General features: G+C 49.0%; 1 protein-coding gene across 6 annotated transcripts in view; it reads left to right on the top strand.

Annotated features, from left to right (window-relative positions):
• The window catches only part of CHD2 (chromodomain helicase DNA binding protein 2), an 87,731-nt gene that overhangs the window by 60,732 nt on the left and 9,181 nt on the right, over nucleotides 1–17,818 (top strand). For 5 of the 6 annotated variants that reach the window (XM_048867820.2, XM_048867818.2, XM_048867822.2 and 2 more), the window contains 10 exons: nucleotides 191–366; nucleotides 1,441–1,482; nucleotides 2,099–2,238; nucleotides 3,152–3,290; nucleotides 3,437–3,587; nucleotides 9,466–9,588; nucleotides 11,256–11,384; nucleotides 12,108–12,248; nucleotides 13,709–13,843; nucleotides 16,430–16,608. In XM_048867820.2, coding sequence (XP_048723777.1) covers nucleotides 191–366; nucleotides 1,441–1,482; nucleotides 2,099–2,238; nucleotides 3,152–3,290; nucleotides 3,437–3,587; nucleotides 9,466–9,588; nucleotides 11,256–11,384; nucleotides 12,108–12,248; nucleotides 13,709–13,843; nucleotides 16,430–16,608 — 1,355 coding nt within the window. The remainder of the gene's footprint in view (nucleotides 1–190; nucleotides 367–1,440; nucleotides 1,483–2,098; nucleotides 2,239–3,151; nucleotides 3,291–3,436; nucleotides 3,588–9,465; nucleotides 9,589–11,255; nucleotides 11,385–12,107; nucleotides 12,249–13,708; nucleotides 13,844–16,429; nucleotides 16,609–17,818) is intronic. The other variant, XM_048867821.2, reaches the window with a different exon arrangement.

Raw genomic sequence — 17,818 nt, forward strand, 5'->3', positions numbered from 1 at the left:
ATCAAGGGGGGAAGAAAGGGAGGTTCCTCTTAAGACGGGATGACCCCGACGTTGATCTGTTTGGCCTTATTTCAGAATAAGCACCAAGAGGTTCTGCACTTGCATTGCCAGCCCATGCCACTAGGGAGGAGTTGAAGGAGGTTGTAAATTAACCCTTGTTACCATAGTGCTGTCTTTCTGGTTCATTCAGGCTCAGGCAAATGACAGTGATTCTGATGCTGAATCAAAGAGAAGGATACAAAGGTCATCTGGATCAGAGAGTGAGACGGACGATACCGATGACGATAAAAGGCCGAAACGCCGGGGGCGCCCACGGAGCGTTAGGAAAGACACAGTGGAAGGATTTACTGATGCCGAAATCAGGAGGTCAGTGCTGAGCCCAGGAGACTGTTGGATGAGCACGTTGGGAAATTTTGCGCAGACAGCTAGGGTAGGGCCCCGCTCCAGCAAAGCATGTCAGCACCTGCATAACTGTAAGCTTGTGGCTGGTCCCAGTGAAGTCAGGTCAGATAGACTGTTTACATGATTAAAGTTAAGCAAGTGAAGAAGTGCTCTGCTGGACTGGGGCTATTGGCTCCCCAAAAACCTCCATTTCTTGGGGATCTTCCATGCTCATGCTGTTGTACCATGGACATTTAATGAGTTCTAAATGACAATGGCAGGACGCCTGGTGCTTTATTAACTTAGTATTGTAACAGAAGAATTAGGGGAGAAATCAGGCTTTACTGGCTCCAGCCATTCTCTGAACTTCTATATTGTCAGCTTTGCCACCTGCTGATGGCCTTTGTAGGCCTGTGAGAAACGAGCTGACAATCTTTAGTCTGATTCTAGTGAGACGTGCCTGTCTTTCAGAAAAATTGCTCCTGAAATTGTTAGCCTCCATCAGTAATCTCCGTGGACTGAGTGGGTTCATCAAATTCAGCATTAAGGTACATTGCTACAGGGGGTGTGCGGAAGGCTGGAACGGCTGGTAGTCATTCCATGGAGAAACCAAGGACTCCTGTCTCTGTGCTGTCCCACTGGCTTTGTTCAGGAGCACCAAATTTACCTGAAAGAAGAAAAGTTTCCTGGCCGTTTAAATTTAAACAAAAAGCAAATGTTGATATATTTGGGCAAAAATAGTAGCCCTAAAAGAGTGAGTGCAGTAAGTCAGAGTAGTGAAGTTTCCCCTTCCCCCAGCATTACGTTTCTCAGATCAGCTGATGCATGCAATTCCAAGCCAGTTTTTGTCCTTGCCATCTCCAAGATAGAACTTCCTCTAATCTCTTCAGTCTTCGCAAAGTGCCTGCATCCTAAGGCTGTGTCCAGAGGTTAGGCCAGAGATGTTAAAGGGGATTTCTTGAGCTTTAACCAGCTTCCCTTCATCTTTGAGTTGCTGGTTTTTTAAACTGAGCCTCCATCAGTAATTCACTAAAATTTTGCTTTTCTTTTTTTGCTTAGGTTTATCAAGGCTTATAAGAAGTTTGGGCTTCCACTCGAACGGTATGTGCAAACTGTTCTCAGGATCAGAGCCAATCGCATATAGGCTAGTTGTAGTTCTGAATGCTACACTATGAAGAAAGTAAACAGGAGACACAAATAGCCACATGAAGATCTCTGTGAATTGCTCTACTCCTAGGCACAATTAACTGATAAGCATCAAGTATGGCATAGGCTTCTTTGATGGGGCAAAGCCTGACTAGTCTGTCATATGCAGGGTGAATGGTATGCAAGTGCTGACATTGGAGACACAGGAATTGCCGGGTGATCCATCTTGTCTCAGATGATAGCCACTGGAGGGTGTTTCAGATGAGGGCCCCCTCTTCCCCTCCTGCCCCGCGCATTCCTAGTGCATTACACAACACTACAGGAGCAGGGTACACATGGTGTCATCTCCTGCAAAGCCACCCTGTCCCAGTCTAGTCCCCTGTTATGTGATCACCTGCTTCTTGCTGTATCCTGCAGCTCTCAGGTACCAAAGCTTAACATGGGTCTTGCTCCAAGTGGTCTTAAAACCATTATTTACTTGGCAAGAAAAGGATCAGCAGTGTGTCTCTGAGCAGCGCTATCAGCCAGGTGTTGAGTCTGATGCTTTCCCGATTCTTTTTTTCCCTCTCAGGCTGGAGTGCATTGCTCGCGATGCCGAGCTGGTGGACAAGTCCATAGCTGATCTGAAACGTCTAGGGGAACTTATTCACAACAGCTGTGTGTCGGCAATGCAGGAATACGAGGAGCAGCTGAAAGAAAACCCCGGTGAGGGTAAGAGAAAGGGACGGGTGCTGATTTCATTAACCTCTTGGTGTTGATGGGCCAAAGTGCTGATGGGGAACCATCCCCATTCTGGGTGAGATGGGACACCAGATTGACAGCACTGGAGGTTGTAGTCTGTTAGCCAAAGAACAGTACAAACTTCACCCAGGCTGCCTCCGCTAGTGACCTGGAGGGAGCTACTTCTAAGAGTGAGAAACCTATTCCAGCTTCCAAGCTGTGAGTCTTTTGCGCTGACTGAAGGGTGTCAGTTGGAACTGTTAGCGTCTGGTGGACATGGGATTTCTAAGGCATGGGTTACAACTACCAACTCGTTTCATGTTAGGTTGTGGAGCAGCCAGCAGACTGGATTGCTTCCTGGGCTGGAATCAAACCAATAACATGTCCCCTACACTATACCTGTACCTATCAGTCCTCTGAGCCAGCCAGTGCCCCCACAGTATTGGGTAAATACCCTGCAAGTGCTTCCAAGACTTGAGGAACATCCAGCCCTGTGTGTTGCCTCTGCATGCTCTAGCTTTCTAGGAGGCAGGGTGGTTTGGTGGCTGGCACAGGAGGCAGGGAATCTGGAGACGTGGGTGTTATTGCCAACTCTGCCATTAAGTCTCTGCGTGACCTTGCTGAACCGAGCTGGTAAAGTGGCTGAACTCCCATGTTGTTGATTTATTTGTAATTAAGAAAATGATGACTTGGAAAGGGGCTTGGAGTGTAACGAATCACTCACGACCGCTCTCTGAAAGCAGAGCCTGGTTTTCAGGATCTACCTGAGCATTAGCAGCCAGCCCTAGATGTAAACAGAGGATGATGGGAGGAATGTAAAACTCTTGAATGTATCTGAGCCTTTTCCAGCGTTTTTTATTCTGTCGAAGTGTTTTCAGCTGAAATGTTTGTTGCTGTTGAGCAGGGAAAGGGCCTGGGAAAAGGAGGGGTCCTACTCTCAAGATCTCTGGTGTCCAAGTCAATGTGAAATCCATCATCCAGCATGAAGAAGAGTTTGAAATGCTGCACAAATCCATTCCCAAGGACCCGGAGGAGAAGAGAAAGTGAGTTGGCATGACTGGGAGGAAAGTGCAAGGAGCTTGGGGTTTTGGGCTGGCAAAAGGAAAGCCTGGGTTTGTAGATTTGCTTTGACACCGCAGTGTTGGAAAGGAGCCCCTCATCACCTCTCTCGTGTTTGAAATGCCTTCAGGTACTGCCTGACCTGCCGCGTCAAAGCTGCTCATTTTGATGTAGACTGGGGAGTGGAGGATGATTCTCGTTTATTGCTGGGAATTTATGAACATGGCTATGGAAACTGGGAGCTAATTAAAACGGACCCAGAACTGAAGTTAACTGATAAGGTAGGTCTTCATGTGTTGCTCGCTTTAGTTCTGGGGCTCAGGGAGAATGTTTGCTTCACCTCAAAAACGGATGTTTATATTGGTAAACACTTAAAACTATAATAATAAAAGGAAAACAATGACCATGACCTCTCTAGAATGCTGCATTCCCAGTGTATTGATGCTGGTTATGTTAAGTTTCCCCCATGGTTAATGCTGAGCTCAGACAGTGTCACTGCTGACAGACCCAGCAATATTTTTGTTTGCAAAAATCAGGTCGTGTCCTGGTATGAATGCGTGCCCTCAGGTGTGATGCTCAGAAAAGCATTTTAAAACTGAAATGAGCATCCCAGACTAAGGGTATGTCTACACTACGAAATTAGGTCGAATTTATAGAAGTCGTTTTTTTAGAAATCGGTTTGATATATTCGAGTGTGTGTGTCCCCACAGAAAATGCTCTAAGTGCATTAACTCGGCGGAGTGCTTCCACAGTACCTAGGCAAGCGTCGACTTCCGGAGTGTTGCACTGTGGATAGCTATCCCACAGTTCAGCGGGCTCCGCCCCCATTGGAATTCTGGGTTGAGATCCCAATGCCTGATGGGGCTAAAACATTGTCGCGGGTGGTTCTGGGTACATATCGTCAGGCCCCCGTTCCCTCCCTCCCGCCGTGAAAGCAGCAGCAGACAATCGTTTCGCGCCTTTTTTCTAGAGTTACCTGTGCAGACGCCATACCACGGCAAGCATGGAGCCCGCTCAGGTAACCGTCACTGTATGTCTCCTGGGTGCTGGCAGACGTGGTACTGCATTGCTACACAGCAGCAGCAACCCATTGCCTTGTGGCAGCAGACGGTACAATAGGACTGGTAGCCATCATCGTCATGTCCGAGGTGCTCCTGGCCACGTCGGCCAGGAGCGCCTGGGCAGACATGGGTGCAGAGACTACATTAGAAGTGACTTGACCAGGTCATTCTCTTTAGTCCTGCAGTCAGTCCTATTGAACCATCTTATGGTGAGCAGGCAGGCGATACGGATTGCTAGCAGTCCTATTGTACCATTTTCTGCCAGGCAGGCAAGAGATGAGGATGGCTAGCAGTCCTACTTCACCGTCTTCTGCCGAGCAGCCATGAGATGTGGATGGCTTGCAGTCCTTCTGCACCGTCTGCTGCCAGCCAAAGATGTAAAAGATAGATGGAGTGGATCAAAACAAGAAATAGACCAGATTTGTTTTGTACTTATTTGCTTCCCCGTCTCCCCCGTCTAGGGGACTCATTCCTCTAGGTCACACTGCAGTCACTCACAGAGAAGGTGCAGCGAGGTAAATCTAGCCATGTATCAATCAGAGGCCAGACCAACCTGCTTGTTCCAATAAGAACAATTACTTAGGTGCACCATTTCTTATTGGAACCGTCCGTGAAGTCCTGCCTGAAATACTCATTGATGTAAAGCCACCCCCTTTGTTGATTTTAATTCCCTGTAAGCCAACCCTTTAAGCCATGTCGTCCGTCGCCCCTCCCTCCGTCAGAGCAACGGCAGACAATCGTTCCGTGCCTTTTTTCTGTGCGGACGCCAAACCAAGGCAAACATGGAGGTCGCTCAGCTCACTTTGGCAATTAGGAGCACATTAAACACCACACGCATTATCCAGCAGTATATGCAGCACCAGAACCTGGCAGAGCGATACCGGGCGAGGAGGCGACGTCAGCACGGTCACGTGAGTGATCAGGACATGGACACAGATTTCTCTGAAAGCATGAGCCCTGCCAATGCATGCATCATGATGCTAATGGGGCAGGTTCATGCTGTGGAACGCTGATTCTGGGCTCGGGAAACAAGCACAGACTGGTGGGACCGCAAAGTGTTGCAGGTCTGGGACGATTCCCAGTGGCTGCGAAACTTTCGCATGCGTAAGGGCACTTCCATGGAACTTTGTGACTTGCTTTCCCCTGCCCTGAAGCGCATGAATACGAAGATGAGAGCAGCCCTCACAGTTGAGAAGCGAGTAGCGATAGCCCTGTGGAAGCTTGCAACGCCAGACAGCTACCGGTCAGTTGGGAATCAATTTGGAGTGGGCAAATCTACTGTGGGGGCTGCTGTGATGCAAGTAGCCCACGCAATCAGAAATCTGCTGATATCAAGGGTAGTGACCCTGGGAAATATGCAGGTCATAGTGGATGGCTTTGCTGCAATGGGATTCCCTAACTGTGGTGGGGCCATAGACGGAACCCATATCCCTATCTTGGCACCGGAGCACCAAGCCGCCGAGTACATAAACCGCAAGGGGTACTTTTCGATAGTGCTGCAAGCTCTGGTGGATCACAAGGGACATTTCACCAACATCAATGTGGGATGGCCGAGAAAGGTACATGACGCTCGCATCTTCAGGAACTCTGGTCTGTTTCAAAAGCTGCAGGAAGGGACTTTATTCCCAGACCAGAAAATAACTGTTGGGGATGTTGAAATGCCTATAGTTATTCTTGGGGACCCAGTCTACCTCTTAATACCATGGCTCATGAAGCCGTATATAGGCAGCCTGGACAGTAGTTAGGAGCTGTTCAACTACAGGCTGAGCAAGTGCAGAATGGTGATAGAATGTGCATTTGGACGTTTAAAGGCGCGCTGGCGCAGTTTACTGACTCGCTTAGACCTCAGCGAAACCAATATTCCCACTGTTATTACTGCTTGCTGTGCGCTCCACAATATCTGTGAGAGTAAGGGGGAGACGTTTATGGCGGGGTGGGAGGTTGAGGCAAATCGCCTGGCTGCTGGTTACGCGCAGCCAGACCGCACAGGAGGGCGTGGTACGCGTCAGAGAAGCTTTGAAAACCAGTTTCATGACTGGCCAGGCTACGGTGTGAAAGTTCTGTTTTGTTTCTCCTTGATGAAACCCCCTGCCCCTTGGTTCACTCTACTTTCCTGTAAGCTAACTACCCTCCCCTCCTCCCTTCAATCACCGCTTGCAGAGGCAATAAAGTCATTGTTGCTTCACATTCATGCATTCTTTATTCATTCGTCACACAAATTGGGGGATAGCTACCAAGGTAGCCTAGGAGGGGTGGTGGAGGAGGAAAGGAAAATGCCACACAGCACTTTAAAAGTTTACAACTTTAAAATTTATTGAATGCCAGCCTTCTGTTTTTTGGGCAATCCTCTGTGGTGGAGTGGCTGGTTGGCCGGAGGCTCCCCCACCGCGTTCTTGGGCGTCTGGGTGTGGAGGCTATGCGACTTGGGGAGGAGGGGGTTGGTTACACAGGGGCTGTAGTGGCAGTCTGTGCTCCAGCTGCCTTTGCTGCAGCCGCCACATTTGAGCTTCAGCCCTGTCTTCAGTCCACCACCTCTCCTCCCGGTCATTTTGTGCTTTCCTGCACTCTGACATTATTTGCCTCCACGCATTCGTCTGTGCTTTGTCAGTGTGGGAGGACAGCATGAGCTCAGAGAACATTTCATCACGAGTGCATTTTTTTTTTCTTTCTAATCTTCACTAGCCTCTGGGAAGGAGAAGATCCTGTGATCATTGAAACACATGCAGCTGGTGGAGAAAAAAGAAGGGACAGCGGTATTTAAAAAGACACATTTTATAAAACAGTGGCTACACTCTTTCAGGGTAAACGTTGCTGTTAACATTACATACGTAGTACATGCGCTTTCGTTACAAGGTCGCATTTTGCCTCCCCCCACCACGTGGCTACCCCTTCAACCCTCCCCCCTCCCTGTGGCTAACAGCGGGGAACATTTCAGTTCAGGCACAGGCAAACAGCCCAGCAGGAATGGGCTCCTCTGAGTGTCCCCTGAAGAAAAGCACCCTATTTCAACCAATGCACCATGAATGATATCTCACTCTCCTGAGGATAACACAGAGAGATAAAGAACGCATGTTGTTTGAACGCCAGCAAATATACACTGCAATGCTTTGTTGTACAATGGTTCCCGAGTACATGTTACTGGCCTGGAGTGGTAAAGTGTCCTACCATGAAGGACGCAATAAGGCTGCCGTCCCCAGAAACCTTTTGCAAAGGCTTTGGGAGTACATCCAGGAGAGCCGCGAATGCCAGGGCAAATTAATCCTTTCACATGCTTGCTTTTAAACCATGTATAGTATTTTAAAAGGTACACTCACCGGAGGTCCCTTCTGCGCCTGCCGGGTCCAGGAGGCAGCCTTGGGTGGGTTCGGGGGGTACTGGCTCCAGGTCCAGGGTGAGAAACAGTTCCTGGCTGTTGGGAAAACCGGTTTCTCCGCTTGCTTGCTGTGAGCTATCTACAACCTCATCATCATCATCATCTTCTTCGTCCCCAAAACCTGCTTCCGTGTTGCCTCCATTTCCATTGAAGGAGTCAAACAACACGGTTGGGGTAGTGGTGGCTGAACCCCCTAAAATGGCATGCAGCTCATCATAGAAGCGGCATGTTTGGGGCTCTGACCCGGAGCGGCCGTTCGCCTCTCTGGTTTTCTGGTAGGCTTGCCTCAGCTCCTTAAGTTTCATGCAGCACTGCTTCGGATCCCTGTTATGGCCTCTGTCCTTCATGCCTTGGGAGATTTTGACAAAGGTTTTGGCATTTCGAAAATTGGAACGGAGTTCTGAAAGCACGGATTCCTCTCCCCATACAGCGATCAGATCCCGTACCTCCCGTTCACTCCATGCTGGAGCTCTTTTGCGATTCTGGGACTCCATCATGGTCACCTCTGCTGATGAGCTCTGCATGGTCACCTGCAGGTTGCCACGCTGGCCAAACAGGAAATGAGATTCAAAAGTTCGCGGTTCTCTTCCTTTCTACCTGGCCAGTACATCTGAGTTGAGAGTGCTGTCCAGAGCGGTCACAATGGAGCACTCTGGGATAGCTCCCGGAGGCCAATACCGTCGAATTGTGTCCACAGTACCCCAAATTCGACCCGGCAAGGCTGATTTAAGCACTAATCCACTTGTCGGGGTGGAGTAAGGAAATCGATTTTAAGAGCCCTTTAAGTCGAAATGAAGGGCTTCATCGTGTAGACGGGTGCAGGTTTACATCGATTTAATGCTGCTAAATTCGACCTAAAGTCCTAGTGTAGACCAGGGCACAGTCGTAGGAATCTCTTCCTTGCAGCAGTGGTACGGAGGACCCCCTCTAATTCTCCCTCTGCTAACGCACTGGGCTGGTGATTCTCACCCCAAAAACAGCAGCTTCACCTTACTTCACAACACAAATGCCCCGGCTGAGTCATTGCTGTATGTTACAGTCAGACCACTTCGTTGTTTAAAGAAAACAGCGATAACGATCAAGCAGAGCTCCATTTTTATTTGTTTATAAAGGCACAAACCAGTGAAACCAACTTTACAGAAATAGCTTTTTTCTCAAGTTACTAATGATCCATTACTTTTACCAAATATGCTACTCAGTACTAGCCTACTGTGAAACGATACCCTAAATAAATTTGGCTTGTCAAAACAAGGGATCAGAGTGTCTGTTGCAACACAGGCTTCTTGATGTGTTTTGCAATGTGTTTGCTTGCTTGCTGGAGAAGTTCTTTCGTAATCCAAGATAGCGGCAGTTGAAGTTCCTACCAGACTGTGCTCACACATGCCCTGTCACTTCAATACCAGCACGAGGGCGCCCTCCCTCTCCTCCCGCCGAATTGGTAGAGTTCTGCATGCTGACTTATGAAAGGGGGAGACTTGTGAGGGAGTTCTTTGGCCTAGTTCCTCGTACAGATTTAGGCATCTTACTCCCATTGGGAGTTAGCCCCCTAAATATCTTTGAGGATCTGGGCCTTTGTCCCTGGGAGAGCAGGGTAAGGCAGTTCCCCTGAGAAGCTGAGATTTTCTCACTCCCTTGCTGGATGCTAGGGGAGGAGATTGTTACTCACGCTTGTCTGCTCACTTCAAGGCTTGATAGGTGCATGTGGGTGTTTTGTTTTTATCAAAGATCCTACCTGTTGAGACAGATAAGAAGCCTCAGGGAAAGCAGCTCCAGACCCGTGTCGATTATTTGCTGAAATTGCTGAAGAAAGATCTGGAGAAGAAGGAAACTGTGAAAGATGGGGAAGAGGTGAGTGAGGGGATGGCTGAGTGCCCCTAGGGGGGGACATTGGACACTGCTTAGAAGGAAACTACCTCTTGTATTTCTAGCTCATGAAATATTCTGTTTGAATGGACTGTGGCTGTGTACTCTGATCCCTTCATCCGATTGAACCTGGAGCTGGTGGGGTTGGCTCTCAGATCCTAGGGCCAGGCTCACTTGGCAGGTCTGTCACTTAGAAAAAGGTATCTTTTTACCTGTAAGCTGAGTGTGCTTGATATGTGAGACACTGAGCATCATACATAGGATTCCATGATTCTCATTTTACCAACTCACTTGTCAGAAGCAGAAGTGAACTCTAAAGCGATGTGCACAGATTTTATGAAAAACTATGGCTTACATAGGGTTGGATGCTGAATGCCCCAACTAGCAAGGAGCTGTGGAGATAGACAGAGAATGTACCCAGAATAAAGCTCTTTTTGTCCCAGCCTTCTTCCTCCTGGATACTGCAATGTGGGTGTCACATTAAATACCCACTGGCAGCAGGCACCAGCTCTTCTTCATTTGCCCCGTCACCAGGCTGCTTGCTACCAGCAATTCACTCATACTAATTCTCTGTGTGTTCAGAATAGTCCTTTGATCCTTCAAACCTCAGATGGATTTCTTCCTGCTAGCCAAAATGGGACCCTCTGATGGAGGTTGTAATTCTAAATAGTGGCTCAGTGTCCTTTCCCGTGGCCCATTGAGTGGTCTAATGCTCCAAACGGACACCTAGTGCCTAGAGTAGCGGAGGGCAAACTACAGCCTGCGGGCCACATCTGGCCCGTGGGATCGTCCTGCCTGGCTCTTGATTTCCCCGCCAGGGAGGCTAGCCCCCGGCCCCTCTCCCTTTGTCTCCCCTCCCACGCAGCTGTGTGCTCCTGCAGGGCAGGGCAGCACAGCACAGCAGGGCGTCTGGCTCTGGCCGGGTGGTGCGGCTGCCAGACATGCCGCTCTGAGCGGCATGGTAAGGGGGCCGGGGGTCAGTCAGGGGGCAGGGAGCAGGGGGAGGTTAGATAGGTGTGGGAGTTCCGGGGGGGCCTGTCAGGGGGTGGGGGTGTGGATAGGGGACGGGGGGGGGAGAGTTGGAAAAGCGTGGGAGTCCTGGGGGGGCCTGTCAGCGGGCAAGGCTGTAGATAGGGGTCGAGGCAGTCGGGACAGGGAGCCGGGGGGTTGGATAGGGGGTGGGGTCCCTGGGGGTTGTTAGGGGTCGGGGCACGCAGGGGATGGGGAACAGGGAGAGTTGGATAGGGGGTGTGGTTCTGGGGCCTGTCAAGGGATGGGGGTGTGGATAGGGGGTCAGGGCAGTCGGGACAGGGAGCAGCAGGGGTTGGATGGGGGTGGGGTCCCGGGGGGGTGATTGGGACGGGGGGTCCCGGGAGGGGGCGGTCAGGGGACAAGGAGTAGGGGGGGTTGGATGGGTCAGGGGTACTCAGCGGGGCAGTCAGGGGGTGGGAAGTGGGAGGGATCGGATGGGGGAGGGGCCAGGCTTTTTGGGGAGGCACAGCCTTCTCTACCCAGCCCTCCATACAGTTTTGTAACCCCAATGTGGACCTTGGGTCAGAAAGTTTGCCCACCCCTGGCCTAGAGGAAGAGAGATGGTGTTTCTGTTTCAGGAAGTTGTTTTCAAACCCTAACTGGTTTCTCTTCTTCCCCAGACCAAACTGAAGAAGAGGAAACCACGCGTGAAGAAAGAGAACAAAGCTCCCAAAGTCAAAGATGAGCATGGAAATGACCTGTCCTCTCCTCGGCACTCGGACAACCAGTCAGAAGAGGGTGAAGTCAAGGTGTGTTGACCCAGATGGAGGGGGCTTTTACAAAGCTGCTTGAACTGTGTTGGTGCTTCAGAAACGACACTTGAAAAGCACCTGTTGCAACTTCCCCAAACAACCCCTAGGGGAACTACAGAGCGTTAAACTGAAATGGGGGCCTGGCAGATCTGCCCTGGGAACAGGTTCTGTTGCTTGGGAACATAGGAGGTGGTGAGGCCTTCTCCACCCACCTCATTAAGCCAGTGCTCGGAGCATTGTGGACGGGCTCCAAAGTGGGCCACTTTCAGCCTTTGTTGGCTTAGAGACTGTCCTCTTCAGAAAACCTGCCATTGGTGAAGCCAGAGTTTACCAAGATCATTTGGGTCCTGGAAAAACCCTCTCTTTGAGTCGCTCTGCACATAATTTAAAGGTTTCTTAGTGCTTCTGATCAGTATCTACCTTGAAGAGCTGAACCAATGGACTCGCTAAATTAAATTAGGGAGTGTGATATGTAGCTGCAGTTTGCTAGTCAGCTGCAGAATGATGCCGGTTTGATGGAATAACCTTAGAGGCAGGGTTTGTGGGGGTTGGGCGGATGGCTGCTCTGGACTTGCTTAGGTTAATTAGAGCTAGGAAAAGTTTGAATGAGCAGCAAGAATCAGGTGCTCTTGCAGGATATAGGTTTATAGAGTAAAATGTGTCTGAGTTGAGGGGCTCTGACTTTGTGAACGGAATTTGAGCCTGTGACTACTTTCCTAGGAGGATGGCTTGGAAAAGAGCCCAGTGAAAAAGAAACAGAAGAAGAAAGAGAACAAAGAGAACAAGGAAAAACAGTCGACCACAAAGAAAGAAAAGGAAGGCGAAAAAGAGAAAAAGAAAACAAAGGATAAGAAGGAGAAGGTACCAGGCATATCTTACATGTAACCTTTAGAAACATGTTGGAGATCACATTCAGGATTTCAGATTTGAATCCTGCACATGCCAATACCTGTCAAGGAGAGCAGTTTGTCTGAGAGGGCAGTGAAGTCTCTCCAGGGAATATTCTCAGAGATGGACACACTATGAGATGAACATTCCTAAAGACCCCTAGGATGCTAGGGCATCCTTTACTCGTGAACATTGGGGAGGGCTCTTTGCCTCTTAGCCCAGAATTTTTTGGAGTGAGAGTTTACCCTGAATAGGAGGGAAAAGATACCTGCAGTGAGGAATGGAAAAGGTGACCTATTCTGTGGTTTGGGAACTAAGTATAGAGCGTGAAAGGGAGTGAGCTGTTTTCAGACTGACTTGAAAAGACAGCTATCCCCAAACAGAAGAATATCCCGGAATGGCTGGCATTCAGAAAAGGAGAGAAAACAGTTTGGAGCTTATTGTTCAAAGGGTGTAAGGCTTTAATTAGTCTTGGTGTTGGCAGGCTGTGTCTGAATTGCTCAAGACTTCAAATCTATCCATAATAACCCGACCTATACAGGGGTCATGAAATAATATCTTGGCTGTTCCCATGGTGGCAGGGATTGATTCTGCCAGCACAGGCTTCAGGCTATGTGGGAAATGTAACTCAATTGCCCCTTGGACATTGGGTCACTGCTGCCATGGGCTGGATTCAGACTAGGGACAGGTGAAAGGCTCCATAATAGTGTCTTGGGGTACTTGAGGTATAGACCAAATGCTAGTGTATTATGACTCTGCGGTCTTAAGTCAAAGCTGAGACCTTATTTCAAATCTAGGGGAAGTCCCCTTCCCAGTGAAATGCGGCATGGCCTTCAGCTGCTAACAGGAATAAGAGAGAAATGATAGTTTCTGAGGCTGAAGCTCAGGATCAGTTGCTTTGAGACATAGGTTCGGTTGACAGCTCTTGCACCAATTTCCTGGACAAGTTTGGGCAGCTCAACCTTTTCACTAGCAGTCAGTGATTTGGGGTGACCAACTGAAGAGCTGTTGGACTTGATTTCCAGAGGCTCTGAGCATGTGCAGTTCCCACTGATGTACAGCGGAATTTCAGGCCCTTCTAAATATTAGGCCAAGGCGGGGGGGGTGGGGTCTGCCATTCCCAGGGGATACGCACCCACTGTGTGACCCTAATTCTCCAGTGCAGTCCCTCACAGGCGGGTTTAGCCTCTCCCTGTGTACGGAGCCCAAATCACTGATGCCACTTCTGAAAACGTTGGCCCAGGTGTGTCTGTGCTCGAGTTTCCTCTCATAGGTGTGATTCATGACTCTAAAGCACTTGGAAAGCTTTGGGAGGAAGGTGCTGCAGAGGGGCATGCAATTTTGGTAGTCGTCACCGAGGATTTCACAGTGGGCCATTCAGAATCCCCAGGTTCGGCTCACTGTCAGAGTGCTGTCATTTTGTTCTTTTCAAGGCCAAAGGTAGTGAGACCAAGTCTGGAAGCAAAGGGAAGCGATCTCAAGGTCCTGTCCACATTACTGCAGGGAGTGAGCCCATCCCCATTGGAGAAGATGAGGATGATGACCTGGACCAGGAAACGTTCAGCATAGTGAGTATCTTTTTCTGGAGACAAGGGCACAACTGTGGGTGCGCTGGGGTTTCCTGGCACACTAACACCACTGTAAGTTATGAATATCTGCGGCTTCGTTTGCCTAAGTGCCCAGGTTTGAGCAGCACTAACTACCCTAACCTGGACCCCACTGCTAAGCAAGCAGCCCTTGGGGATTCTATAGACACAGTACACTCCACTCCTAGAAGGAAAGGTGCACTTCACATTGCTTAACAGTGATCTCATTTCATCTCTCTGTTGGGAACACGACAGAAGGGGGCATAGCAGAGGCAGTACAGCACCCTGATCCACTGTAGCACCCTTTTTTCAAACCAAAGCTTTCTGTTCCCACAGCTGGGTTGACCGCCATAGGTCAAATGTTGTGACCCTGTAGCCGTGAGTGGCACTCTCTTTTCCTCAGCAGCCAAGGGATTAACAGGTTATTCCTGGGCTGGAAGAATACTGAGGCCATCCTCGAGTAACTTTGTATGTCCTGTAGATCCACAGTTGCTCGTTGAGTTGTAGTAGTAGGTTCCAGTGTAAGTGCTTTCCAAGCTGTGTAACTGAAAACTCAGCAATGTGCCGCCGCTGCAGACTGGTGAGCATGGCTGCAAACACAAGACTTAATATAGTCTCTTATGCTGGACTCTCACCTGCCTGGCTTGTGTATTTAAAAAGGGTGCTATCAACTTGAAATCCAGTCAGTTTTTTAAAACAAATTAGTTTCAGATACTGTTTTTACTCTTCAGGCCCCTTGCTCATTTTTTTGTTTTTTTTCCAGTCCCTTTTTATTTAAAAAATAAGAACAAACCGTTTCTTGGTTGTTCTCTGAAAGACTCACACAAACAATGGGGAAGTGACTAACTTACTGAATAAAAAGTACTCCTGAAGGAATTCTGCACCAAAAAAATAAAAATTCTGCGCACAGTATTTTAAAATTCTGGAAATTTTATTTGTCAAATAAATGTGGAGGCTCCAGCATGGCATTGGGGAGCGCAGGCTACTCGCTGCCCAGATGTGGGAGATCACTGTGCAGCTCCCTCACAGCACTTGGACTCAGCGGTGAGGCTGCACCCAACCCTGACATAGCACAAGGACCAGGCCTGCCCTAGAAATACCCCAGGGCCCTGCCCCTCCATGCCACGTGCACCAGGTGTGGGCAGGCAAGCTCAGCAAGACAGGATCCAAGTCTGGAGAGGCTTAATGTAGGGGGGAGCCAGGTGTGGATTGAGAGGGTTGTGTGTGGGACAGTCTGAGTGCGGGCGGGGATCTGGATGCATAGGGGTTTGTTGGGGGGTTCTGGGTGCAGTGGTAATGGGACTCTGGAGGGGGTCCAGGTGAAGATGGTTGGGGCTCAGCGGGGGGGTCTGGGTGTGAGGGGATAGAACTCAGCAGGGGATCTGGGTGTGGGGGGCTCAGTGAAGGGTCCAGATGCTGGGGGAGTGGAGCTCAGTGGGGTGGGGATTCTGGTGCAGTTGTTGGGGCTTGGTGGGGTGGGGATCTGGGTGGGGATGGCTCGTCGGGGTGGGGCTCATCAGGGGGTTCTGAGTGCGTGGTGGGAGGATGAGGCTTGGGAGGGTCTGGGTATGAGGGAGTCTGAATGCACAGGGGTTGGGCAGATGGATGAGCAGCAGTTCCCTGTACAGTGATCCCTCCCCCTGTAGCTGAGGAGCGATGGGTGCAGGAAGCGTGGATGGGGCGGGGTAGAGTTTGTAGAGCTTCCTGCAGCTGGGAGAGAAATCTGGGGGTGGGTTTGACCCAGCTCTGGATGCCATGCAGGGGAATAGGAAGTCCTGTCCTGCCCAGCCAGGACTAACAGCTGAGCCTGGCGCAGGGTAGGAGCCACCAGCCAGGTCTTTCCTAGTCCCATCCCCTGCCCCACAGTGATTTACCTCTCTGCCAGCTGCCCTAGGCACTCGAAACATACTGTTGGGGAGGGTTGTATGACCGCTCTAGTGGCTTCCTTTTGCTTCCCCGTCAGAAAGTCATTTTTCTGTGGGGAAACAAAGAAATCTGCAGAGAACATAAATTCTGCACATGCGCAGTGGCATAGATTTTCTCCAGGAGTGAAAAATGATTGGGGGAAACTGACTATAGGCAAAGTGCTGTTACATGCACAAACTAGAGGAAAAATGATGGTTTCCTCTCATTTCTTTCAGTTTCGTTAACAGCAGTAGTTAAAAAACCTTTTTATCTGTCAGTGTGATTTTTGGGAGTAATCTTGAACCTATGTATTTTATCTTTAGTGCATAAAAAGTAACATGTCCCTTGATTATGCATCTAGTCCTCAGGATATCAGACTGAGTGCATGCTCAATACTTGCAGAACACATTGTGTGCTTCCAGAAGGAGGAGAGGGGTGGGTGGATGATGTTGAGGACAAGCTCTCATTGCTTTATGCTGCATGTCTTTCGAAGTCTGCTGTTTGCATGGGGGACATCTCCTTATTTTAAAACTAAATGAAGAATGACTAACAGCTAGTATTAGTGAATTTTCCCCTCCAGCGATTGGTTGAGAGAAGGTCAACAGAGAGGGTAGAACCCATGCATGAAATTAAAGAATTTTTGCTCTGTGTTGCTCACCCAAGTGCAAAGAAAGGATGAGGCCAGTGAAAAAGGCACTGAAGCAACTGGATAAGCCAGATAAGGGACTGACAGTGCAAGAACAGCTGGAGCATACTCGCAACTGCCTCCTGAAAATTGGCGATCGCATCTCAGAGTGCCTTAAAGCCTACTCTGACCAGGAGCACATCAAACTGTGGAGAAGGTAACAGACCATTTAGTTTTTCTTTGGCTAGTTTGTGAATATTTAAGTGAATTCAGTGCTCATGGAGAGTGCTGGATTTTACAGCTCAGGACGCAAATTCCAATGTTCCCCTTCCAGTGTTTCACCCAGCCTGTTTCAAAGACCCTCTTGAAAGCTGACTGTGGGGGACGGTATGTGTGTCAGGAACCACGGCCCATTCTGTCCTGGGCCTCTTGGAGACTAGGGCTTCATCCACATTAAAAAGTGTCACCAGTTTAAAATAAATCGATTTAAAAATGGGTTTGGCATTTCAGTTGGAGAGGTGCTGATATCTGTGTAGCTTAAATCGCATTCCTTACAGAAAAGAAACAGTGTCATAAATATAAAGGGAAGGGTAAACCCCTTTGAAATCCTTCCTGGCCAGGGGAAAGCTCCTCTCACCTGTAAAGGGTTAAGAAGCTAAAGGTAACCTCGCTGGCACCTGACCAAAATGACCAATGAGGAGACAAGATACTTTCAAAAGCTGGGAGGAGGGAGAGAAACAAAGGGTCTGTGTGTCTGTCTATATTCTGTCTTTGCCGGGGATAGACCAGGAATGGAGTCTTAGAACTTTTAGTAAGTAATCTAGCTAGGTATGTGTTAGATTATGATTTCTTTAAATGGCTGAGAAAAGAATTGTGCTGAATAGAATAACTATTTCTGTCTGTGTATCTGTTTGTAACTTAAGGTTTTGCCTAGAGGGGTTCTCTATGTTTTTGAATCTAAATTACCCTGTAAGATATCTACCATCCTGATTTTATAGGGGGGATTTCTTTATTTCTATTTACTTCTATTTTTATTAAAAGTCTTCTTGTAAGAAAACTGAATGCTTTTTCATTGTTCTCAGATCCAAGGATTTGGGTCTGTGGTCACCTATGCAAATTGGTGAGGCTTTTTATCCAACATTTCCCAGGAAAGGGGGGGTGCAAGTGTTGGGAGGATTGTTCATTGTTCTTAAGATCCAAGGGTCTGGGTCTGTAGTCACCTAGGCAAATTGGTGAGGCTTTTTACCAAACCTTGTCCAGGAAGTGGGGTGCAAGGTTTTGGGAAGTATTTTGGGGGGAAGGACGCGTCCAAACAGCTCTTCCCCAGTAACCAGTATTAGTTTGGTGGTGGTAGCGGCCAGTCCAAGGACAACGGGTGGAATATTTTGTACCTTGGGGAAGTTTTGACCTAAGCTGGTAAAGATAAG

Source organism: Caretta caretta, chromosome 10 (genome assembly GCF_965140235.1).
Source record: "Caretta caretta isolate rCarCar2 chromosome 10, rCarCar1.hap1, whole genome shotgun sequence".
Classification (NCBI taxonomy): domain Eukaryota; kingdom Metazoa; phylum Chordata; order Testudines; family Cheloniidae; genus Caretta; species Caretta caretta.